We start from the raw sequence: 26,467 nt of genomic DNA on the forward strand, positions 1-26,467 counted from the left end.
GCTGGGGGCTCAAAATCTCTTTTTAAATAGTGGTAGCATCTAATCTGGCCTTCAGTCCCAAGTTGATCAGTCTCCTTTTGTTCTCCAGGTATGTGAAAGGGTACCCTCCCAATTCGCCTTACATTGGAAGTTCTCCGACGTTATGCCATCTTTTACCTGTCAAGGCTCCTTTCTGCTGCTTGCGCTTGGATAAGGTGAGAGAAGAGATGTCTGAATGTGCATTTGCTGTTTGTCTCCCCACACATGCGCCGCATCAATTTACTGAGAAAATTGTGAGGAAAAGGGAAATAAAGGCTCACAGGTTTTTATTTGCACAAGTAGGTTAGAAGCATTTTTAAAATCATAAAACAGTCAGACTGAAAAGGGGGGGAGATGGAATTTAAAGGGAGATTATCAGATCAGTATGAGCCTCGTGGGGCAGAGTGGTAAGCTGAAGTACGGCAGCCCAAGCTCTGCTCACAACCTGAGTTCAATCCCAGTGGAAGCTGGGTTCAGGTAGCTGGCTCAAGGTTGACTCAGCCTTTCATCCTTCCAAGGTTGGTGAAATGAGTACCCAGCTTGCTGGGGGGAAAGTGTAGATGACTGGGGAAGGCAATGGCAAACCACCCCCGTAACAAAAAGTCTGCCAAGCAAATGTCCTGATGTGATGTCACCCCCATGGGTCGGTAATGACTCAGTGCTTGCACAGGAGACTACTTTTACCTTTTTATCAGATCTGTGGGGTTAGCTGATCTTGGAAGCTAAGCAGGGTCAGTTAGCCTTGGCTAGTATTTGGATGGGAGGCCTCCATGGAATAACAGCAGTCAGGAGGCAGGGGCAGGCTTTATTCAGCCCCTCCCTAAATATCCTCTATGTCCCCAGTAGGGACAGTCACCAGAGGTGGCCATGACTACCAGATTCACACATGCACACACACACAAATACCCTTAAAAACCGGTGGGGTTGGAAATTCAGTGGTACTTCGAGGCTGTGATCTTTCAGAACAAGGGATTTGGTCTGTCTATCTACTATATTTTTATCCCAACATACCTCCCGGGAGGTCAGGGTAGTAACCAGATGCCTCTCCAGTTCCCCCAGTCTGACACACCAGCTGCCCCACCACACTGGTTTTGTATCCTTCAGAGCAGCAGTCATCAATCTCTGAGTGAGTCCTCAGAGTTGAAGACTGATAAGCCTTTATAAAGATGCTGTTTCCACACACAAGCACCCTTTGGCTGCTCTTTGGAAGAACCTGTTCCCTTCCTTTATTAACAAAAAGCTCTTTCGGCCAGTGGTCTTGAGCCATAGAACCTGTTCCTGTTGCACAGATGTTGAGAGCAAGGATGTCATGTGTTCTGTTCTGTCTTTGCACACAGGGTGTGTGTGTGTGGAAAGGATTCCTTTTTAGCATGGGTCAATTCAGAGGCCTCCCCATCTGCAGAAGCTCTCGCACACCCTTTCCCTCACAATCCGACCATCCCCATCCATGACATGTGTTTGTGGCACAAACTCCTCTCTGCAGCTTCAGTTGAGAATTAGAGATGCTCTCTCAACTCATGCATCCTGTCCCACTCTTTCCATTCCTAAATCCCCCCTTTGAGGGGCATCGTTTCCAGGAATCCCCAGAATTTCTGACCCTGGAGCAAAAAAAAAAAAAATGCAGCAACTATATCAGGGTGGTTGTGTTTCCCAGCCCTTATTCCAGAGAAAAAAGCTATGCTTCGTCTTCTTTTACTCGTGGTGCAAAAAAAAAAAATCTTCATGGTTTTAAAAGAAGCTTTACAAGATAAAAGGAACCAGAAATGGAATGTGGCAGGGACCTGGAAAGAAACTGCAGGGTGGAAGGGAAAGAAATGGCACAGCAGGGGTAGATGTGAGCGAAAAGACCAATTCTTCCCCTGCTCCCTTCCTGATTGGGGTCTTTGATCAGCTGCCAATACGAGATGTTTGCGTCTACCAGATAAATCCTGCTTGCCACCCAAACACTTTGCACATGTTACATGGCTGTGTGCTAACAAGGGTGTGGAACGCAGCCCATGGAAAGGGGAGTGTGTGGGAGGGAGGGTCTCATCCCCTGCCTTTTCAGGGAGATGTCAACAGTCTAGCCTGCAGGGTTTTGCAAGGCCTTGGATGTGGCACCTTGTGTGGTTCCCTGGAAGGTTGAGAGGCTGGTGTCTGGACATCCACTTAGACAGTAGACAGCCCTTCCCCATTTCTCAGGGGGAAAGATGTCTTAAAAGCAGCACATGGGAAAGGTTCATGCACATGTCTGTAATGAGGATAAGCAGATTCCCCTCTTCTGATACCTCATTTCTCTAATCTAGAATGTATGTATAATTATAATGATTTTAAATAATTATAATTATTTCTCTAGCCTAAGCAGGTGTATAATTACCCTGGTTTATTTAATTAGCTAATGGCTGTACTTCTTGTCCGTTTATTAAAATGATAAACTTTTAAATATAATGAAGCACATGAAACAAGATGTGGGGGGGGGAACCCAAGATGCAGGTCAAAATATAGAATAAAATATTTTTTTAAAATGTGAAATCATTCCTATTTTTTCTTTCCAGGGCTGCAAGCACAACAGCTATGAAGATGCCAAGGCCTACGGCTTTAAGAACAAACTGATCATTGTTTCTGCTGAGACAGCTGGGAATGGGCTCTATAACTTCATCGTCCCCCTCCGTGCATATTATCGATCACGGAAAGAGCTAAACCCCATCGTCTTGTTGCTGGACAACAAGTTAGTACTTCTCTGGCTAGGCTTTCCCCTGCCCTGCTTCAGAGTCTGATTCATATCTGATGCTCAGGGTAAAATTTAATCCGGCTTGCAAGTCTCTCCCTGGCCCTTGAGTTACTTTGCGATATATGCTCTTTACATTACTTTTCCCGAGCACAACTTCCTGTCATGGTGCAGGGATTTTGTAGCTTTAATGACCACCCACATTTAAGCAGAAGGCCAAGGAATCTGAGATGACAATCAGTCATGTGCAGACCTGGGAGTTCTCACCAAGTTGCCAACTTCCACGTAGGCAATAAGAGAAGCAAACACTGTGATGTACTGGCTAACAATGTTTAGTGAAACCGTTTAAGAAAGACCTTTTTAAATCGTATAATCTTTTTTTATATTGCACTAGAAATGTCCATTCACATAACAATATTACAACGAAGGTCCATTCTCACATTTCAATATTACAAGAAAGGTCCAATGAGCACCCGGATATAGGCTTATTTTGTCAATGAACTTCCTCAGGAGTAATCCTTCCTATATTTCTTCTAGGGTTACCAGCCTCTTGTAACATCCCAATGTTAATGCTCTTCTGCAGCATCTTTTACTTCAAGTTCTCTCATTCACTCAATGCAACTTAAGTGTATTTATTTATATTAGGAGCTTAAGCCAGTCCAAACTTCTTCTTTTAACCAGATGCACAAGCCTTCTGGAGTTTGCTGGCGAATAGCTCTCTACAATATTTTTATTACCAGTAAGCCGTTCCTTTTGATGACAAAATGTTCTTATGCTCTCTACAATTATTATGTATTTATTTATTTTTAATTTCGAGCAAGCCATTCCTATTTGACAGCAGAATGCTGAAAGCCACTTCAGTGTATAATTTTAAACAGGCCAGTTCTGTGCCTCTTCTATAACTAAATGCAAAAGCCTTCTAAAGTCTGCTGGCAAATGCTATTATATGAACTGTGATCCCTTTTTGTTGATTAAACTTCCAGATGGGGCCTGGAGGTCTCCCAGAATTACAGCGAATGTGGTCAGCTATGGATTGGAGACTTTTGAGTTGGAACCTGGAAAGGTTGGGGTATGGAGAGGGGAGGGACCTCAGAAGGGTCAATGCCATAGGGTCCACCCTCCAAACCATTTTCTCCAGGGAACTGGTCTGTGGTTTGAAGACCAGTTGTAAAAGTGGGAGATCTCCATGCCGCACTAGAGGTTGGCAACCATAATTACAGCTGTTATCCCATATGACAGAGATCAGTTCCCCTGGAGAAAGTGGCTGCTTTAGAGGATGGACTCTATGGCATTATACCTCACTGAAGTCCCTCCCCTCCCCTCCTGACTCCACCCCCAAATCTCCAGGAATTTCCCAGTCTGGAGCTGGCAACCCTAGTTCTCTGCATGTGCCATCAGTGGCTCTTGGTAGACTATCTTGGGGGGATGCAGTGACTGTGCAGGTTAAAAATGATTCCAAATGCTACTCGTTTTCAATTGCAAACAGGTTTTCAAAAGGAATGTATAGGATGCTGACTGCCAGAGAAAACTAATTCTGTGAACAGGACAAGATCAGGTTTTTTTCCTCAGTCATGTTATTGGTGGGGATCTGAGCATAACTAATGGACAGGCGCCATGGTTATTTCACCAAAGTTATGCTATGCGGAAGAAACCCATTCCCAAATCCAACAATCTTAGTGCTGTCAGCTGGGAAATTGGTCTTCATTCACATCCAAAATAAAGCCACAAGCCACATTTTAAAAATGTAGTTCTAATAAAGTTTTTTGTTTTTTTCTTATCTCCTTTTGTAGGCCTGATCATCATTTTCTGGAGGCCATCTGCTGTTTCCCGATGGTTTACTATATGGAAGGCAGTATTGATAAGTAAGCATCTGTAGGGCATCTAGATTTCTGCACTATTGTCACATCATAAGAGCTAGAAACTTGGTATATGTTTTTATGCTGATGTTCTCTGTCAGTTCTCATTCCCAGTTTGTTACTGGACATGCATGGATTGGCCATTGGATGTTTGTGCAGACCAGTGGTTTTCAGACTTTCAGTCCTTTCCTCACTAACTCATTTGCAGATTGCAAAAAATGTGGAATTCGCTGCCAGAGGCTGGAGTGATGGCCACCGGCATAGGTGGCCTTAAAAGGGTATTAGATTCATGGAGGACAGGTATATAAGTGACTAAGCCATGGTGATTAAAAGGAACCTCCATGTTCAGAGACAGTAAGATTTTGAATCCCAGTGCCAGGATGTAACATCAGGGGAAGGCCTTGGCCTCTTTGCCCTATTGTTGACCCTCCACAGTAACTGGTTGGCCACTGAAGCAGTATGTTAGACTCTGTCATATGAGACTACTGATCTCATCCAGCAAGACTCTTCTTATGTTCTTAAGATTCTGGAGCAAGGTCTCAGGCCCTGGCTCTACATGGCAAAACAAGGTGGTAAAATGCTGAGGTGACAGCGTGGTGGACTCTATCTCTGAAAGACAACTAGAGAGGAGCTGGGCAATGCTCCCTCTAAGCTGTGGAGTCCTGTGAGCATCAATTCTGCTTCATGAGCTACTGGCACTGAAGTTTTGAGTGAGTGATTTGGCTACTGATAAATTAATTAGCTCTGCAGCCGTCCTTCCTGAGCAAAGACAAAAATGTGTGAGCTGGAAGCTAAAAAAGCTAGCTCACACTAACTCAGCTTAGAGGGAACACTGCTGCTGGGGGGACACTATTCAGCCCCCTTCCCAGCCAATCCTCACCAAACTTGGAGAGCTGGTAGAGGGGCATTCCAGAGAGGTCTTCTGAGTTTGGTGCCTGTAGCTTGCAGGGGGTCCAGGGTGTAACTGCTGCCTAAATCCAATCCTCACCAAACAAAAGCAGGTAGACAAAAGTCAGCTGGAGGCTCACTGTGAGCCTGGCATTTCTAGCCCACATCATGAACCTCGTGAAATGAATTGGTTGATAAATGGGAAGTTTCATTAGTTGTAATAATAATAATAAATTTTTATTTATACCCCGCCCTCCCCACCGAGGCAGGCTCAGGGCGGCTTACAGACATGTCATTGACCATGTTATAACAATAAAAACAAAATAATACAATTAAATAACATGGTATAAACATGGTAAAAAATGTGGAATTCACTGCCAGAGGCTGGAGTGATGGCCACCGGCATAGGTGGCCTTAAAAGGGTATTAGATTCATGGAGGACAGGTATATAAGTGACTAAGCCATGGTGATTAAAGGGAACCTCCATGTTCAGAGACAGTAATATTTTGAATCCCAGTGCCAGTTTGGACTGGCTTAAGACCCCATGTTGTTACATCCTGGCACTTGGATTCAAAATATTACTGATTAGTTGTAAGACCCCATAAACCGGGATGAACCTCCTAACCCAGTTTGTGCCTATCCCTAGGGCTTTTTTTGTAGCAGGAACTCCTTTGCATATTAGGCCACACACCCCTGATGTAGCCAATCCTCTGAGAGCTTACAGGGCTCATAGTACAGGGCCTGCTGTAAGCTCCAGGAGGATTGGCTACATCAGGGGTGCGTGGCCTAATATGCAAAGGAGCTCCCGCTACAAAAAAAGCCCTCCCTATATCCTCTGATGAGAGGGAATAATGTATTTGTTGCACTTATTAAAATTCTTACCCTAGCTTTCCAATTGTCAGCGGGGGCTCAAGGCAGCTTTCAACCCCAGCAATATAACAATTGAAGTGGATAAACAAGGCATCCGGTAATGATAATAGCAGGAACCGGGGGGGAGTCATGATTTTCTAGGGGACAGCATATTGTAACGGTGTTGGGAATGAGAAACAGTGTGCAAACTAGGACTTGGCTTCCTGATAAACTCCCAAGAGATCCAAGTTTCCCAGAAAATTATGGCTCCTGGCTATTACAAGCAGCAAAATGGTATTGTTCTACTTTTAATTGCCAACCATATCAGCTGCACTACCAATACAACCATCTCTAGCCCTCCCAAAGATTGAGTTTGCATTTTAGATAAGTTCCTGGTGTGTACGCACACACTGACCTCCTAACAGGCTTTTGTCTTTCTAGCCTTGACAGTTTGCTGCAGTGTGGAATAATTTATGCAGACAACTTGGTGGTGGTTGACAAAGAGAGCACCATGAGCGCTGAGGAGGATTACATGGCTGATGCCAAGACGATTGTCAACGTCCAAACCATGTTCCGGTAAGGGGGGGTGGGGAGCAGTGTATTTTATGCAACTGTTCGCAGTCTTCCCTAAAGACTTTCAAAATTATTGCAGCCTGAGCTTTCACGAGTCAGAGCTCACTACAGTCCACTTTTCTCATTGAAAAGTAAGATGAGACGTCTAATAAGCAATGTAATAAGACTAAGGTTACCGAAATCAGGAAACCACATTGAGCTGGCAGGGGGAACCTCCCCCGTCGCCGGCGTAATGACGTCACCTAGAAGTAACGTCATCAGTGCGGCCACTCTAGGCGTTTCTGGGGAAACTCTGTGGTTTTCCCAGATGCTCTAGCCATTTGGGAGGGAAAACTCTATGGTACTTGTTGGGTGCTGAGCAGCCTTATCTTATCTCTGTTATTTACAAGGAATTTCTCCTCCTCACACAATCTCAAGGGCAGAATAAGCACTAGTGGTTTTGTATGTGACTGATATTTTAGGGCTTGGGTTTTAACTTTTAAATTGTTGTATGCCATTAAAGGTTACTTTGACTTTAGTTAGGTGGTTAGGCTTTGCCCAGAGAAGGGAAAGTACTCAAACATCTATAGATAGGTAGGTACATAGCAGGGTTGCCAGGTCTGCCCTGGCCACCAGTATGGATGGGGTGATAGGGTTGCCCAAGCCAGGCTGGGCAACTCCTGGAGGTTTGGGGTGAAGCCAGGGACCTCAGTAGGGTACAATGCCATAGAGTCCACTCTTCAAAGCACCCATTTTTTCCAGGGGGACTGATTTCTATAATAATTCCAGGGGATCCCCAGGTCCCACCTGGAGACTGGCATCCCTAATCTGTAGGGCTCAAGGGCCAGTAAATACAGCAGGAATCCAGCAGGTATCCTGTGTTACCTCAATAAAATAGTAGGTTAAGGACTTCTGAGGAGAGGAAAATATCCCAGGGGACAAGCTATCCTTATTTCAATAGGCTGAGATTCTGGGATTTAAGGGGGAGCTCTAAATGAACTCATTCTTTATCCTTCTCTGACAGGAACAGCCTGCCAGTTCAAAAAAACTGTGTGTGTGTGTGTGTGTGTGTGTGTACGTGCACAAGTGTATGTGTGAGCGCGCATGCGTGTGTGTTAGTTTAAATTTCTGTTCTGCTGTCCCTTGCTGTAAACAAACAGTAAATTGTTAAATTTTTTGTTTTGTTTCCCAAACCACTAAGCATTGCACCTTCTAAAGAAGAAACAATAAACATTTATTTGGTGTTGTGAAAGGAAGGTGTTTGTGTGAATCTCTCAGGGAAAAGGTGAGGGGGAAGTAGAGGGAAATTACCTCAGATTCCGATTCTACAACTCCGGGCTTCCTCTATGATAACATGTAATCCAACATAGTTATTTGTTAAAAATCACCTTACTGACCACTCACAATCCACACCACAATTAAAATCAACTCGGTTATTTGTTATTTGTTAAAAATCACCTTACTGACCACTCACAATCCACACCACAATTAAAATCAACTCGGTTATTTGTTATTTGTTAAAAATCACCTTACTGACCACTCACAATCCACACCACAATTAAAATCAACTCGGTCATTGCTACTGGGAAGGTATGATGGGGTGGGTGTGGAACTGAGAAAGAACCTGACCAGGCCTCATTCGGGCAGGAGCAGAGCTCCAGAACTTCTACATTTTATTGTGCTTTCTTTCTTAACCTCCCCCCCCCCCCAAAAAAAAAACTTGCTTCTGGGCTCCATTGCTCAAACTCCCTGTGGGAATTTTGCTGAACTCTAAGATTTGACAAACTTTCTAATATTTTCCCCCCACAAAAAATGGAGAAAAAACCAAAACATATAAAGCAGACAGATGAAATCTTCATCATGCCACTGTGGCTATAAAGGAGAAAGTAATTTTTAAAAGTATGATGGGAGTAAGATTTCATTATAGCAATTATAATTCAAGAAGCATTTTAAGGTAGATGCTGAGCTGATATAATTTAATGCACTTTCTGGTGATGTCAGGGGTGTGTAGCATATGCAAATGAGTTGTGCTAATGAGCTGTGGCACCTCTTTTTCTACAGCATGACCCCTGGACCTGACCATTACATGGGCCCTCAACAGTTTGGGCCCTCAACAGTTTTTAGCACCCACCTCCTCTTCTTTGGCTTGGCTGACATAGCCCCCACTTAAAAGGAGTCCCCTTTCATTCCATTGGCAGTAGATGTGGAAGCTGTGGGGGAAAAGTCCTTCTTCACATGGTGTAGAATTCTCTGCGAGAAGATTTGCTGGTTTTAGGTTCAATTTAAACACCACCACCCCAAACACACACAAACTGTCCAAGCAGGGAGGCAGCTGAATGGCAAACATATGAGTGCATTGGGAATTCAGGAAGGAAGGGTGAAATGAAATAACAAGAGGAAGGGAAGAAAATGGCAGTGAAAGAAAGACAGGGTTTTTTTTAAAAAAAATCTGAGTTTATTGGTACTGATACTTTATTGAACTGTTCTTAATTGTTGATTCTATTGGCAAGATTTGGCTGAGAGATGACGTGTGCCTTTTAAAATTTAAAACTAATGAACAATCAAGATCTATCTAAGCCAGCATTCTGCTTCCCAAAGAGTTCAGCCAGATGGCTCAAGGAAGCCTCCGGGAAAGGTAGGAAGGAAACAACCTTTTGTGCATTGCTTGTGTTCTTCTTGGAAGTATCTAAGAGGCCACCATGGGAAACAGAATGCTGGACTAGATGTACTATTGGTCTTACCAGGTTGGGCTCTTCTTATGTCCTTTAAAATGTTACTAATAACCTCTGCTTTCCCCCATTCTAGGCTTTTCCCAAGCCTGAGCATCATTACCGAGCTGACACATCCATCCAACATGAGGTTCATGCAGTTCCGGGCAAAGGACAGCTATTCACTGGCCCTTTCCAGGCTAGAAAAGGTAACTAATCTGTAGTTCCAATCTGATCTTATGTTTTATGGTGATGAATAGCGGAAGTTGGTTCAGGTAGCCGGCTCCAGGTTGACTAAGCCTTCCATCCTTCCGTGGTCGGTAAAATGAGTACCCAGCTTGCTGGGGGGAAAGTGTAGATGACTGGGGAAGGCAATGGCAAACCGCCCCATAAAAAGTCTACCGTGAAAATGTTGTGAAAGCAACGTCACCTCAGAGTTGAAAACGACTGGTGCTTGCACAGGGGACTATCTTTACCTTTAGGGTTTGGAGAAAAATATTTTGTGTTGGAATGCTTCTCTGTTTCCGCAAAATTTCAGCTGTTAAAGAAACTAACAATGGTGCAATATTCCTATTTTCATAGCTTTGCTGCTCTTTAAAACTTGTGCTACAGTTCCCATCATGTTCTATCTGCCTTTCAGGGCAGTGTTGAGCATGCTGAAGGGATCATTACAGAAACCACAGATCACATAATTATCTTTTCCCCCCATAAGATTATGCTGCAAGATCTCATGAAAATGCCCTATTGATACCACTTGCAAAAAACCAACAACAATGCTTTGATTTTTGAAAAGTAGAACAGAAAACATTTGCGGTTCCAGGGCAATATACTTTTATGTATCAGATACTGGGGGACAATCTGGAAAGAAATGTCACCTTCATGCCTTGCTTGTATGGTTCTCAACGTTTTTCTGGCTGTCCATTGTTGAAGACCTTCTACTAGATTAGGCGGGCTTTTGTCTGCTCCAGCAAAGCTTTTCAGATGTTCTTATCTGCATTCTCTCCTTCTCCTCCCATAGAAAGAGCGGGAGAATGGTTCCAACTTGGCCTTCATGTTCCGGCTCCCGTTTGCTGCTGGGAGAGTTTTCAGCATCAGCATGTTGGACACACTGCTTTATCAGGTCAGAATGAAGGACATTCTTTCATCCAAGCAGGAGCTCTGACAATTCTTAGGGACTAGCTGCTTTCTTTGGACCATTGATATGCAGTTTTGTACTTCTATGCCAGTTCTGTTGTGTAGCCATTCAAATTGCACCTCCTGCAATAGCTTTCACAGCCTTTCATCTAATAGTTCCCTCAAGCCCTCTTGGTTCTTCCTCCTCCTCTCTTTAACTGCCCAAGCCGTCATGTGCAGGAAATGCTCCTGTCCCACAGGGACCACCTTCTGTCCCCATTTTAAGCAGCTGCCAGCCCTTTTGAACAGCTTTTATGTCTCCTCCCATAAAATCCATTCTGTTGAACTTTGTTGCTAGCTACATATTCTGCTGGGAGCGGTACAGAGGTAATCTCTCACAGTTCAGTGCAGTTCAGTTCCCTCTCCCTGCAACGTTGATTTGCAAACAATCCCTTCTTGAGTCACTCTCTGCTGGCTGTCTAAATTGCAGAATGAAATAGGAGTCAGATTGCAGAATGGACTGTACCGTGTGAGGCTGCAGGGATGGAGCCCAGCTTTATTTATTTATTTATTTATTTGAGATTAGACATTCTTTTGCTTAAAAAAAAATCTCCTTGGGAAAGAAAACTAGCATAGCTGGTTTTCTATTTGCAGGAAGGTTTTTTTTTAATTGTTGTATTTCTTCATGGAAACATAAATTAATGCAAATAACACATCAATATATTAATAAAACCAATTTCATCAAGAATGTCATGCATATTAACAGGGGAAAATCCCCAAAAGTAATCCACCTTTTGTCAGAAGCGGTGAGGGGCTGTGCCACCTTGTTTTCCTGTACGAGGGAGCTGGAGTAAGATGCTGTTGTCTGGGTGGTATGCAAGCAGTTCCAAAGAGACTGAAGTCAGGTGGCTTTTGCAACCCAAGAAGGGCAGTATTCAAATTAACGGAGGTCTTCTTCCTATAATTTGCACAGGAAAGAGAAGGGCCATTGGCTGTTAGCATTATCTGTCAAGTCAGGTGGAGGAAAAGTCTATAGCTGATTTCTCTGTGGCTGAAGGCCCTGCTTGTTGTTTCCTACTGAGCACCAACGGCTGACAGACCTTTCTTTTTCTCAGTCATTCGTCAAAGACTACATGATCACCATCACAAGATTGTTACTGGGCCTTGATACCACCCCAGGTTCTGGCTACCTCTGTGCTGTAAGTCCTGAGTTTTCCTCCGTTGGCATCACAGTGAGCATGCCACAAGGGGGTGGGCTTTCTCCCTCCAAGCCACTTTCAGAGCAGGCATGGAAGGGCTGTGGGTCAATGAAGTGGTTTGCAGTTCTCAAGGGTCCAGTCAGGAAGGAAGCAGCCTCACCCGAGGCCCTGAATAGAGAGCACAGCCCCTCGGTGTCCTTATTCAAATGGGCCTTGTTTTTATATATTCTTATCCTGCCCTTCCTCCATGGAACTCAGGGTAATCTTACATGATTCTTCCATCTCTGTTATTCTCTCAGCAGTTCTCTGAATTGATTAGGCTCAGACAGAATGTCTGGCCTATGTCACCCTGGGGGCTTTATGGCTTAGTGGGAATTTGAACCCGCATCCTCCCTGTCCTGCTCTGAAACTCTAACCAGACTGGTTCTCTTTTCCTCTTCTTATGCTCTCTTCTCTCCTCTTGCTGGGTAGATGAAAATCGCTGAGGATGACCTGTGGATCCGGTCATATGGGCGTTTATTCCAGAAGCTGTGCTCCTCCAGTGCTGAGATCCCTATTGGCATCTATAGGACTGAATCTCACATGTTCTCCACCACTGATGTAAGAACCACAGCCAACAGAGAAACAGCTAGACTCTCACTCTTACGGAACCCTGCCTGAAACCCTGGCCTATTAAACAGACTCTCGGCCCAATCTCTCCTTCCTGTCCCCTATCAGATTCTTTTACAACCAGAATTGCTTTATTTAGAGAAAACTGACTGATAAAATTCAGACCAACCCTTATCCACCACAACCTGCCACCACCTTTGGCAACCCTGCTCACTTTATCCTCTTTCACCAGTCTCTTTTGCTTCCATATCTCCCTCCCCTGTCTGGCAGCCTAGAATCCCTTCTGTCCTCAGACCCTGTGTGAACGTTCAGCTTGAGCAGTTCAGAATGTTTGTGAGCATTCCATGATATCATGCCAACTCAGTCAATTACTAGATGGGGCTTCCAAATGATAGGCAGATGGCATTTTGCATTCATGTCCGTCTTATAGTTTAACGTGAGGACTGAATAGCTAAAGCATTTAGCACTTGTGAACTAGGGTTATAAGAGGGATCAGGATCTAACAGTGATATAAAGTACAAAACTTTGAAAATAACTGATCTACTTTTTTTTTTTTACAGCCTCATGACATCAGAACACAGGTGAGTACTGTTTCTTGTCACCAGTTTGTGCAGAAAATAATTACCCGTTTTCAGGCCTCGGATTCGGCAGGAGCTCGCAGGAACCCTTTCTGAAGGTTCCCCCTCCTCCTCCCCATCTTGTCCATTGAATAGTAGGTACAGCTGCATAATAATCCCTGGATGAGCTCCACCATCTATTTTTCTACAAAGCAACCCCTGCCAGTTTTCCTTGAAAGGAAAACATGGGTGTTTTTTTTTCTCCTGTATACTTTCAAGAAAAATAGGAAATTGTTTTAACTTCAGATACATGTTACAGAAATAAAAACAAATTTTTAATGAGTATCATCTTACATTCAGGGCTATCTTCTTTTTGGGGTAAATAAAGTATAAGGTTGAGACTCGCAGTTAAAGGTAGAAGATGAATTTCTTGAATTTATTTTGTATTTATTGTACACATAGTGGTTTGAACAGTCAAGATCACACTGTGTAACTGGTTTTGTTGACCTGAAAATAACTATGAGCTCCAGTGCAGTGGTGGCAAGCTCTCCCCATCTCACCTTATAGTTAGTTAAGTTCTCCCAAGATTTCATGGATCACTCTCAGAAAATATAATGCATGAACTTTCCCAGTTTATTCCAAGAGACCTCAGAAAGACCCCAGCTATTCCTGTTGACACTCAGTTTGGAGAGGGATACCACAGAGATATAATAAGCAATTACGAGCCAGGCCTAAAATTCAGCAGGGCTTGGGCTCAGGTCATAACTGTACCACATGCTGAACTGAGCAAATTTGAGTTCTGATCCCATGCCCAGTTCTGTATTATAGCACTAGTTCTAGATACACAACTGGAATTGAGAGTGTGAGCTGATGCCTGCAACTCTTTCCAAGCTGGGAAAGCAGGTCTCAAAGCTCCATATCTCCAATTTCAAAGCAATCCATTCAAACCAGAAGATGATGCTTTAAAGGCCAGCAATAGGCCCTGACCTGGATGACACAGGCTAGCCCAATCTCATCAGATTTCAGAAGCTAAGCAGGTTTGGCCATGGTTAGTACTGGGATGCAAGACCACCAGGGAAGTTCAGCATTGGTATGCAGAGGCAGGCAATGGCAAACCACCTTTGTTTTCTCTTGCCTTGAAAACCCTAGGGAATTGCCTAAGTTGGTTTGATGGCACTTTCTGCCACCACCAATAGGCTTGTGCTGTAGCAGACATAACCTCAATTGGCACCAATGCAGGCCCCTATACAGAGGCAAATACAACAGTAGGAGATTTGTGGGAATAAATTAAAACCATGAATAAATAACTAAGAATTGTGTTCTATGTTATACAATAAAAGAGTTATAAGAACCCTTGTACACATTCACAGTTCAATAACACGTGTCAGTTTCAAATATCACATATAATGTCCATTTACACAAGTAAGTCCACTAAAGTGACTTATTCCAGTAAACTGAAAATGATCCATTCGAAACCACAAAATGGCTTGTACTGAAAAATCTCTTCCTGAGCAGCCAGTGTCTTTTTCATATTTTAAAGTGCTCCATACAGATAAAGTGCATCAACCATTTAATGGGAAAAGTGCTTGCGCAGATGTATGAAAATCTTTAAACCAAAACCTGCACAGCAGCAGCTTCAGCAAAACAGGCCAGACCCTCTCCCCTCTATTACTTACCTTGCCTCTGTTCTGACTGTTCTGTCTGCTCCTCCAAGTGACTTGCTGGAGTCAGACCTGCTGAACCTTCAACAAGGCTAGTTCCTTTAACTTGTAAAATTTAGATCCCACCCTTCTGTTTAAAAGCTCTCAGGGCAGCAGGGAAACAGCATCAGTTTAAATCTCTCCTGAGACCTGTTCAAGTCTGGCTTTAAAATGTGGAACCAATTAAAAAATTTAAAAATAAAAAAGCTGAATAGATAAAAATCAAAACTGTAACTTTCCAAAGCAAAGTTCTTATTAGATTCTTCATTTAGTCCCTATTAAAGGCCCTTTGGAAAATAGCTCTTAACCAATCTCCAGTGGGCCACTGAGTCTCCATCAGAGTCTCCAAAGGGAAGGAATTCTAAAACCCAGGGGCAACTGCAGAGAAGGCCCTTCACCACATGCTCTCACCACCAGTCTTACCTTCTGCAAAGTTAGCAGATGGAGAACCTCAGCTCCTCCAGTTTTGGCAGTCAAGGGGAAGGATGAAGGCTCTGCAAGCCAAGCACCTTGAAATTTTTCTTGACTCCCAAAAGTACAGCCAGAAGGCCTAATAACTTGCTAAAAGGCCTAATAACTTAATAATAAGCTTTCCCCATACTTCTGTGGATCTGCAGTCCTGAGGGATCAAGAGGTGGTCCTTGGTCATTGCTTACTCTTATGGCCTACTGGTGTTCCCAGTCACAGATCTCAATCAATGTGGAAGACTGCGAGGACACCAAGGAAGTCAAGGACCACTGGAACACCAAGACAAGCCATCACCGGAACTCTTGCCCAAGCGACCAAACTGAGCACCCTCTGCTCCGACGGAAGAGCATGCAGTGGGCACGGCGGCTAAGTCGGAAAGGGACCAACAAGCAACCAGCCAAAACAGCCGAGTGGATCAACCAGCAGAGGCTGAGCCTTTACCGGCGATCAGAGCGGCAGGAGTTGTCAGAGCTGGTGAAAAACCGCATGAAACATCTGGGCTTGCCCACGACGGGGTACGGTAAGTGGTCTGTGTCTATGTTTTTGTTTTATGGTGCCTCTGGAGGTGCCTTTCATTTGGTTTCTACGGCTTGGACACTAGCCAAGTCATACATTTCCTCAAACTTTGAAAGCCAAATTTTCCCCATTTAGTTTGCGGATTTAGACACCCGGGAGATGTATCAGCACTGTGAAATTCTTCTGTGATAAATTCTATATCAAGACACATCGAAGTGCTAAAAGTGGGTTTAAATTTCTCATCCCCACTGGTTCAACCCCAAGTTCCCTCTGGTTTTGTTTCTGCCTTTTGTGAACTGAACCCACATGTCTTTATTTTCATGTTCTTTTCCTTGTAAAAGGTATGCATTTTTCAATTTATGCACCCATATTTTATTTATTTAGGTATTTCCATTGGGGACTCAAGGTGGCTTACAAAAACAAAACAGAAAAATATAATTTAGGCAAAATATTGTAAATTAATCTTATACATGTATGCTACTATAAAAGACATATCCATGGACCAATGATTAAAATGGATGGACTGAAGCTGTTCACTCTAGTCCTCCATGTTACAGTAAATGTGCATACAATCCATGTACAATGTACACAAATTTTCTTTACATGTTGAGTATTTTTTACATTACATTCAAGGGACATATGACTGAATATATGATTTAAACCTCACATTTATGCAAGTACTAGGCTCTGGTTCTACTTTTCAAGTGAACAGATGTTCGATTTTTCTTGCAATTCTTATGCATCCATGTAGATGCAGGATGTACACGCATTGACTGTAAGGAGTATGCAAGCCTACTGAAACCTCTTGCAAAAAGGATAGGGGAAACATTTGGTCATTTCTACCAAATACTAGCCTTCAGTTTAAGTGGACTTTTCCTGTTCTGGGTTGGGCCTGCCTCTCAGATCATCAAAACTCTTGTCAGTATATTTTTGACCTCATAGACCAACCTTTCTGCACCCTTTCTTTCTTCCTTCTGCGAGAGTCATCACAAATTGGACAACTTATGAATTACAATGGGTTGTTTTGTAGAAAAATAGGTGGTGGAGCTCATCCAGGAATTGTTATGCAGGTCCACATACTATTCAATGGACAAGGAGGTGGAACTCTCAGAAGGAGTCGGTGGAACTCTCAGAAAGGTTCAGGAGTTGCACGGAATCTGTGCTCCCACTGAATCTGAGAACTGTAAATTACAATCCAGAGAGAGGAAATTCATATGGGGCAGGATCTCATGCACTGCACCCACCCTTATGTGTGCTCACTCTAACGTGGACATGCATAGGCCTGGGATACGTGATCAGGAAACCTGGTAACACTAGACTCTAATTCACAAGTTATGTTGAATGCACACAGTGACACGGCTAGCAAGCTTTGTCCTCCCTACGTGTACATGCACGCTGTAATGTACTCGGAGACGAGACGCACGCTCTCAGGGTTATAACATGTAAGCTGTCCAAGGGTTCCTTAAGACACCACATCCACTGTGAATCGCAGCAGAGGAACTGTCTGCATTCTCTTCCTGTGTACCTCCGGTGCATGGGATTGAGAAGGCAAAGTCAAAACTACTGTGGGAAGAACACTGGCAGAGCTTCTGCTGCTACTGCCACAAAGGCAGCTGATGGCAGTTGGAAAGAGAAATTGCCACTCATGCCATACAGATGTATCAAGCTGCCTAAAAACAGACTTTTGAAACCATCTAAAACAGTGGGGTGAGCATACACAGTGCAATCAGCATTCAAACTGTCTTCAGCATTCTAGGAAAAATCCCTTCTAGGTTGATGTTTAAAAGACTGAGCATTTTCCTACATGTGTTGAACTCTGCTTGCTTCCGGTAGCACTTGCAAATGAACCTGATCGCCTGGAAAAAGCCTGCTCCCTTGCCATGAAATGCGGTGGTTGGGTTGGTAGCTACAAGAAGCAGGGAGGGGATCGATCATGGTGCCACAACCGGGGCTTTTTTTTTGTAGCAGGAACTCCCTTGCATTTTAGGCTGCAGCCCCCCCTCCCCCCCGATGTAGTCAATCCTTCAAGAGCTTACAGTAGGCCCTGTAAGAAGAGCCTGTAACCTCTTGGAGGATTGGCTACATCAGGGGGTGTGGTCTAATATGCAAAGGAGTTCCTGCTACAAAAAAAAGCCCTGGCCACAACAGTGCAACCCTTTCTCTTGGGAAGCTCAAATTTTGGTTACTTTTCAAAAGATGATGAAGTTCTCCCTGTTTTTGGAGGCATTCAGACTCACATTTTATCTCTGCCTTCATTTAGGGAGCTAAGGTTAGCACACCTAGATCTCCCTTCCTCACAACAGCCCTGGGATGTAGGCTAAGCTGCAAGTGTGTGACTAGCCCAACATCAACCAGTGAGCTTCATGACTGAGTGGAGATTTGAACTTGGGTCTCCCCAGTCCTACTTCAGCTATTGCACCACTACGCTCATTTTGGAGCACTGTGCTGTTTTCCCAAAACTATGTGGTGGTTTGCAATCTGTGTTTTTTGGGTATTGCTTTACGGATCCTTAACTTGCCTTGGGTCTGTGTTTTAGGGAGAGGCCTATAAGACACAAGATTGATTGCTTAAGATTATCAGTTTCAACTTGCCATTTGGGAAAGGAAATATTGAGATTGATACAACATAGGGAGTTATTGGTAAGCTATCGCAAAGTAGTATACTTGGAAATGCTAAGCATATGGAAATACTAAGCATATGTGGGAAATGTCTCTCTTTTTGGTTCTGATGACACAATCTTAATCACACAGCTTTCTTGCCCCGCCCTAATTTTTAGTTCGTTACACCATCCTGTGCCACTGGCTGTTTGTTCCTTCCCCCATGCACCCTTTTTACATTCAGGAAGTCACCCCCCCCAAAACATTTCCAAGGCATCTTTCTTTGTCTGCTGCTTTGCAATGCATGTCATCTCACAGCATTTTGGGGGTGTTGTTTTTTTTACAGTTAAAATCTTCAATACACAAACGCTATCATAGCAGAGCAAACAGGAGCACTCTTCATGAATGAATCTAGGTGCAAGCACAAGGGGGGGATACCTGGCTGCTGCCTCCTTTCCCTCTGAAAGACAGCCAAAGTTAATGATGTGTTGCCAAATCTGGTGTCCAGAGGAGAGGGAGATGGAGAGGGATAGAAACGTCTTTGTGCTGTAAAAACTGGATTGATGCAAATCTCAGCAAGGTTCTGCTTTCATCCCCTTAAGAACTGGGCCCTTTTCAATCATTAGAAGTTGGGTGCCTGCAACACTGCGGAACTGGAAAACTGCGCTGCTACCTGCAGTCCTCCCAGTCAGGGCTTTTTTTGTAGCAGGAACTCCTTTGCATATTAGGCCACACACGCCTGATGTAGCCAATCCTCCAAGAGCTTACAGGGCTCCTAGTACAGGGCTACTGTAAGCTCCAGGAGGATTGGCTACATTAGGGGGTGTGACCTAATATGCAAAGGAGTTCCTGCTACAAAAAAACCCCCAGCTCCCAATACATGTAGATAGGTCAATGCATGGATTTTCCAGCTTCAGTTTGCATGGAAATGTTCCCTCAAGGATCTGGTTTTCCAGCTGTGCATATGTGAATCCTGTTCACACAAAATGGCAACCTTTATGTGCATTTGGACTGTCAAAACTGTAATAACCAAAAAGGGCTCTAATATGTGTGTGTGTGTGTGTAGATGGGGATGTGTCACTGATCGCATCAATAGTTGTCCGAATACATTCTCACAGCATATCATGTGTTATTGTTAAAATTTCTGCAACATCATGGACAGAAACCCATAAGTCTGGGACTGGCAGCTGCTTCTTCTAATTTTTTTTCTGTATGTAGATATATATTTTACTGCCTTCTTGCCCATTGATTCACCAAAGCTGGTCTCTGAATATTTTCTGAATCACTGCTCGCTGATCTTTCTCTTTCTTCTCTTTCTCTCCGTTTATGTCTGTGCCTTGTTGTTTTTTTTCTCTCTGTATGTCCTGTAGAGGATGTAGCAAATTTAACAGCCTGTGATGTGATGAATCGGGTAAACCTTGGATATTTGCAAGGTAAATTTCTTCTCCCCTGGGAGTCAGCCTTGACTCGTGGCACACCAAGAATATGCCAACTAGAGGTTCAAGTTCCACCCCTCTCTCAAGATGCAAGCAGAACTGGAAGTGGTCCTTTTGTGTCCTCATTACAACTGGGTGTTTTGGCAAATATCCCCAACCAATTGCCAACAACTCATTGTCCCTTTAGTCAGTCAATTTGCAGCGCCTTCTTGCTGCTTATTTGCAGCATTTTGCTGCTGTTTTAAGCACCCTACCCAGGTTTTCACTTCCCAGGAGGGTTTGAAAATACCAAAGGAAACTGAAAAAAAAAAAGTTTAGTTTAGGAGTTGATGTCATAGCCTGGCCAGACCCAGGATCTTTTGTCAGCTTGAGGTGGCTGCTGGGGGGAAAATTCTAGCCTGTGTCTAGGCAATTACAACAAGCAACTGCCATGCACTTGATTGAGCCTAGATTTAAGAATGTAAAGAAAGCCCTACTGAATCAAGCCAAAGGTCTGTGTAGCCCAGCATCCTGTTTCCAACAGAAGCCAACTAGATGCTTGTGTGAGAACCTTACAACCAGATAATGAAGGCAATCCTATACTTGCCACTTACTTTTCAAATTTACTTGGCCATGGGCTGATATCTTTAGAAGTAAGCATAGGTTGGCTTTTCCCTGCAGCTGTCATGCATGGGCTGGGATGATTGATTGAAAGATACAGGTCTCCCCCATGATATCCCTTTTCACTTGTAAAAGCAGTAGGGAATGCAACATTACCCTGAAAGGTTGTTTTGGAGGTGCCATGGTCCTTGAAACATCTTTAGAACTAAATCGAAAAAACAAATACATTTATCTCGCATTCCTTTGAAATTAATCCCATCAGGAGTTCCTCTTTTAGTACCTCTCAGGCATGTTCTTCAGACCCATCTGCCAGATATCCAGACAATAGTTAGGTATACAGCAGGGGTGGCCAAACTGTGGCTTGGGAGCCACATGTGGCTCTTTCACACATATTATGTGGCTCTCAAAGCCCACACTGCTCCATTGGCTGGCTTGGAGAAGGTGTTTGTCTCTTTAAATCCCTTCTCCAAGCCAGCTGGCAGCTCGGAGAATGCATTTAAAGTTGCTTTCTTTCCATCTCTCTTACTCCCTCCCCATCTATTTCTTTCTTTCCTTCCTTCCTTCCCTGAAACATTTGATGTTCATGTCTGTGGCTCTCAAACATCTGACATTTATTCTATGTGGCTCTTACAGTGAGCATGTTTGGCCACCCCTGGTCTACAGCATCCTTGACTATGGGATTGCAGTGCTCTCTCCTCTTAGAACACAGAAGAAGTCTTCCTTCATCCTTTTTTATGCTCTGCATCCTACAGCTAAATAATGCAAATTGTTTTAATAGACAGTACTGGAGAATTTGGCTTTCCTTGTCTAGATCCTCGTTCCTGTCCAACATAAGCAAAGAGACAACAACCCAAAATGGAGTGCAATGGATTCTCAATTACCGTATTTTTCGCTCCAAAAGACGCACCTGAACATAAGACGCACCTAGTTTTTAGAGCCGTTTGTGTGAATTTAGAGGCATTTGTGTGAATTTTTTGCAGTATTCGCTCCTTAAGACGCACACACTTTTCCCTCCACTTTTTTGGGGGGAAAAAGTGAGTCTTATGGTGCAAAAAATACTGTAATTCAGCCCAATGCATGGGCAGGCAAGGCCAAGTCTGCTCTAGCAAACCAAAATGAGGGTCATGTGAGTGTGGTTAATGGTAGCTGAGGAAACCGGTCCAGGAAAGCGTGAAATGACTCCCTAACTGGGATCTCAATGGGAGCTGCTGTTAAGCATTAACTTCACCTTGGAGATAAGATATTCAAAATGTGAATAAATAGACCCCTTTACTGGGAGTTGGGTTTAAAGTGAGTGAAGGATATGAGCCATGGAACAGCACTGGAGATGCTCTGATGCTTTAAGTCACTAGCATAAAGCAAAAAATTGTGTGAGGTCAGGAAGGCCCCTTTCCAAACAAAGCTGACAAAGGCATACTAAGATTTGGATTTCAGTCCCTTTTTAGAAACTATTTAAGATTAAAAGTTGGCATTTTCCATTCCGCTGAATGAGCACAACCCACTGGGGAAAGAGGTTTTATACTAGACCTCTCAACAACAGTATATTGTCAATCAGTCAGCTGGAGAGACTTCTCAAAACTGATTACAAGAATGACGTGGAATGGTTGAACTGACAGAAACAAAAATATAATTTGAGCTACACTGAATATCATCCTGTTCAAATATTCCCCCAAACACTTACATTGTGCAGTTATCTGACCACTGAAAATGCTGTTCAGCATTGTTGTGTCTTCTAGATGCTACTGCTTTGGTGCCATTTTGTTCCCTGGCTACTATTGTTTCCTCCTTCCTGCATTGGTAATTATACCCATTCAGGGATTACATTATGAACAGGATGACATCACAGTGCAACAGAACTAATCAGACTGGGCTACATGACGATGGTGCAGAAAGGAAGTGATAGTCTTTGAGAGTGACTAAGCAAATGTGTACCCAAGATGTTCTGAAAATCACAGAATAGGGGGGGGGGGGTATTAGCATCCCCCCCCCACCGAAAATACCTGTGAAACCTTTCTGTTCAAGCCTCATTGACCTGTATATTTCAAAAGTAAATCTGTGAATTCTGTTCAAAGAACTTTTATCTAGATTCGTTGATTTTGTATTATTTCTTTGCAAATGTCATGCAGCTCAGACCTGTGTGATCTAAATTGCTGCTAAGAGACAACTGCACTGAACAGTGGAGCTTCTCCAGCAATGACACTATGGCAATATACTCAATAGGTTAATGGTGCCTTGATCAAGTGCATGGATTCATTACAAAAAACTTCTTCCATGGAGACCTTACATTGACCACAGCATCCCTCCCACAACAAGCTGCACTTGGATAATGAGCAAATTTATAACAGCACAATTTTAAAACATCTCCAAGCTTGGATTCATGCAGATTAAAAATTACTAATAATTGCGGCATTATTTGTTGGGTTTTGACCAAGCTCAAACCAACCCCAAATTGCTCATTATTTGGTGAAGCTGTGGAGGGACAGTTGATGGGTCTGGAATGGTATTTATGCATGCGTCTTCCATCATCAGAATGGAAGACTTCTTCAGAAGTCACCTAGCCTTCAATCAATCAGAAGGACTACTGAAAAGAAATCTCTTCTTTTTTGTTGGTTGTGGATTGAGTTTCTCCACCTTGGCTTTGAAACAGACTGAGCTACAACCACCTGGCATATGAAATAGCCATGCATTGTATGACCACTGGCCCACTGAACCCTTAATCTGAAGGTCTCAGACCTTTTTTTCAACCCAGCTTCCTTGAAATACTTTAGGTGGGGATGCCAGGCATTGCATCCATGATCTTACACAGGCAATGTTCTGCCACTTAGCTATGGTCTCTTCTGTTGGTCTTCATGTCTGCTGGGCACAAGGCATCGAATAACGCATCAAACTATAGCCAGGAAGAATCGGGTATTGGGATGCCCTTTCTAACTGTACAGGCTGGTTCACATATGCATGTTGTTGTTCGTCAAGAATCTCATCTGCTCTCATCTTGTGCTTCTTGGCCAGTCTACATTTTACAGGCGGACTTTGAGAAGGGTGGGTTGGCATAAAGGGAAGCAATTGGAGCCCAATCACATCCACATGGTGACACATTCAGAGAAGCAGATCTTCAGTATTGCAAATCTTAATAACAAGGATTGATTGCCTAGGATAAAAAAAAATGACATGTACTAATAGGCCTGTGTTATCAGCATGATTCTGCCATATTATTGTGATGATTAGCATTTATATGGTGCTTTGGAATGTTCAAAGCCCTTCCCTATCTTCTTGTAATCCTTACAACAACCTTGTAAGTTAGGTTAGTAATATTTTCCCTGTATTGCTTTCTTTGGTTTGGGTAAGGGGGAATCCATGACAAAGGCAAAATTCAAGCCTGATTCAGAGCAGATCCTCTTAACCACTATGCTACATGACAGGTCAGTGTAGTGGTTAAGTGGGAGGACTCTTACTCAGGAGAGCTTGGTTTGATTCCCCACTCCTCCACTTGCACCTGCTGGAATGGCCTTGGGTCAGCCATAGCTCTGGCAGAGGTTGTCCTTGAAAGGGCAGCTGCTGTGAGAGCCCTCTCAGCCCTACCCGTCTCACAGGGTGTCTGTTGTGGGGGAGGAAGATAAAGGAGATTGTAAGCCGCTCTGAGTCTCTGATTCAGAGAGAAGGGTGGGGTATAAATCTGCAATTCTTCTTTTTAAGAAGAAGCAAGCTGCTAGCCCTTTGGACTGTTAAGACAGGCTTGTAAAGGTGTAAGCAAAGGTCTAATAGAAGGGAAGCTGAGCAAGGTCTGCAATAGTCCTGAGATTGTGGAGGCATTCATAAGCAAATGGATAACTGAGGCTGGTGCTATATGTGGGTTTGTGTTGGGTCACTAAATCTGTTTAAAGTTCTCCAAAGGGCTCAGTGATCCTGTTTCTTTCCTTTACTAGAAATGTTTGTTATAATATATTACTAGAAATATTTGTTATAAAACCAGTATTAGTTTTGTGGAATGGGAATTGCATCCCCCACATAGGATTGCTGAGGGGGGCAACATTTAGGCATATGATCAAGAATGTTCTGCAGCAACAAAAGATTGTTAAGTGTTTGATACAGGTTGGAATGGTTAGAGATGGATGGATAACAAAGAACTAGGTAGAGCATACTCTTTGAGCTCATATAACCGAGCTGGAGTAATCCAGGTGTTTTACACAGTTTTTGATAATGAATAAAGTTTTACTTTTCTTAAGTCTCAATATATCCTCAATTTTTACACCAAGGCAGGATAATTTCTTGTCTATTTCTTGCATCCACCAAGAATAGAATTGATCTCGATTGAGCTCATAGCAGGGGTGGATTTTAATATTACCCTGGCAGTTGCCAAATTTTCTTCTCAGTCCATTAAGTTTAAAAAATTATTAAATCTTTATATATTATATAGATACATGTATTAATTTCTTTTTACCTTTCTTTTTATATATTTATTTTTGTAAATTTATAGTCTGCCCTTTCCCATAGTGGGCTCAGAGCGGATTCCAACATGGTAAAACAATTAAAACCAGCAATAAAACAATCAAACAGTTAAAACAATTTTTGAATTAATTTTAGGCAGCATGGATGGCGTGAACACATAAATTAAGAACATAATTGTCAAAGGCAACTTAGATGTCCAAAATATGTCAACTGTATCAGCCCAATTTTTAGCAATCAAGATGGCAATCAGTGCTAGGAGGCCAGTTAAATGGTGTAATAAAATAAGGATGCCCGCTTGCCTCAGCCATAGGCCTGGCGGAACAGTTCCATCTTACAGGCCCTTCAGAATGGTAATAAATCTGGTAGGGAGCTGATTCCACCAGGTCAGGCCAGGGCCAAGAAGGCCCTGGCCCTGGTCAAGGCAAGCCAGACATCCTTTGGACCAGGGATGGTCAAGAGATGTTGGCTGGCCGATCACAATGACCTCTGGGGCTCATATGGGGAGAGACGGTCCCGCAGGTATGCCAGTCCCAGGCCACGTAAGGCTTTGAATATCAGTACTAAAACCTTGAACTGGATCTGGTACTCAATTGGTAGCCAGTGCAGACTGCGTAGCATTTTTTGTCTTAGTATGACGCTGTTCAGAGCCAAATTGGTTGCACGAGCAATGTCATTAAAATAAAGAGCAGTCCATCCCTCCTTGTGGAGAAAATAACCTTTAGTTTATGTTTAAATGTGTGCAATCATGCTTTGGCTTCAGTAGAGCCCTGACCCAATTCCAGTCTTAAAACTACTCCAGGAATACATCTTGGGGTTCCTGTAATGCAGCACAAAAAGTAGCAAAGAGAATGATCTAAATTTTCATTGATTCAAAGAATCCATATTGAGACTCCATATGGGAGTTGTGGAATGATTTTCATATTAAACACGTGGAGTCCTTCTGGAATGTATTTGCCTCCCTTGAAGATGAAAAAGCATTCAATTGCTGGCACAGAGAGTTTAATTTTGTTTATTACAGATCTGAAATGGAATTGCCAATTAAGATGAGGGTCAAAACCCACACCCAGGTATGAAAATTTAGAGACTTGTTCTAGTTGGGCACCATCAATTCTCTAGATCGTATGGGTAATTTTCATAGATTTAGAGGAAACCATAACCTTTGAATTAATCTTAAATTCTTCTACTTTATAATATTTTGAAAAATGGCTGAAAAGTCTTTTCAATCTGATTTGAGTATGGGACATAAGAATAGCATTGACCACAAGAGAAGTAGAGTTAGTGCCTTTGAGACAGATATGAAGGGTGGAATTCCGCTGAAGTAAAAAACAGTTCCAAGATCATTCAAATATAAATTAAAAAGTTGAAGTGCTAAGAGGCAACCTTGCTTCATTCCTCTATCAAGACAGAAAAACTCTGCAAGTTCTCCTTTTTCAACCACAAAGAGAGGGGAGAAGAAAATAAACCAACCGAGCAAAAACCCTCAAAGGAAGTTTAGAGTACTGGTAAGCAGTCAAAAGTTTAAAAGATCAATAGTTATAGGCATGGGGGGGTTTTGTAGAAAAAGCCCAGCAGGAACTTATTTGCATATTAGGCCACATCCCAGACATCACCAGTGTTACACACAAGGGTTTTTTTGCAGAAAAGGCCCAGC

At 43.1% G+C, this 26,467-nt stretch overlaps 1 protein-coding gene across 3 annotated transcripts in view; it reads left to right on the forward strand.

The window, feature by feature from the left end:
- The window catches only part of KCNT1 (potassium sodium-activated channel subfamily T member 1), a 226,893-nt gene that overhangs the window by 193,995 nt on the left and 6,431 nt on the right, over window positions 1–26,467 (forward strand). For 2 of the 3 annotated variants that reach the window (XM_060251558.1, XM_060251559.1), the window contains exons 20-30: window positions 89–194; window positions 2,553–2,725; window positions 4,516–4,587; window positions 6,760–6,894; window positions 9,676–9,787; window positions 10,597–10,698; window positions 11,807–11,890; window positions 12,362–12,490; window positions 13,060–13,080; window positions 15,438–15,744; window positions 19,708–19,770. In XM_060251558.1, the coding sequence (XP_060107541.1) occupies window positions 89–194; window positions 2,553–2,725; window positions 4,516–4,587; window positions 6,760–6,894; window positions 9,676–9,787; window positions 10,597–10,698; window positions 11,807–11,890; window positions 12,362–12,490; window positions 13,060–13,080; window positions 15,438–15,744; window positions 19,708–19,770 (1,304 nt within the window). The remainder of the gene's footprint in view (window positions 1–88; window positions 195–2,552; window positions 2,726–4,515; window positions 4,588–6,759; window positions 6,895–9,675; window positions 9,788–10,596; window positions 10,699–11,806; window positions 11,891–12,361; window positions 12,491–13,059; window positions 13,081–15,437; window positions 15,745–19,707; window positions 19,771–26,467) is intronic. The other variant, XM_060251560.1, reaches the window with a different exon arrangement.

The sequence above is a fragment of the Heteronotia binoei genome, chromosome 12, assembly GCF_032191835.1.
Source record: "Heteronotia binoei isolate CCM8104 ecotype False Entrance Well chromosome 12, APGP_CSIRO_Hbin_v1, whole genome shotgun sequence".
Taxonomy (NCBI): domain Eukaryota; kingdom Metazoa; phylum Chordata; class Lepidosauria; order Squamata; family Gekkonidae; genus Heteronotia; species Heteronotia binoei.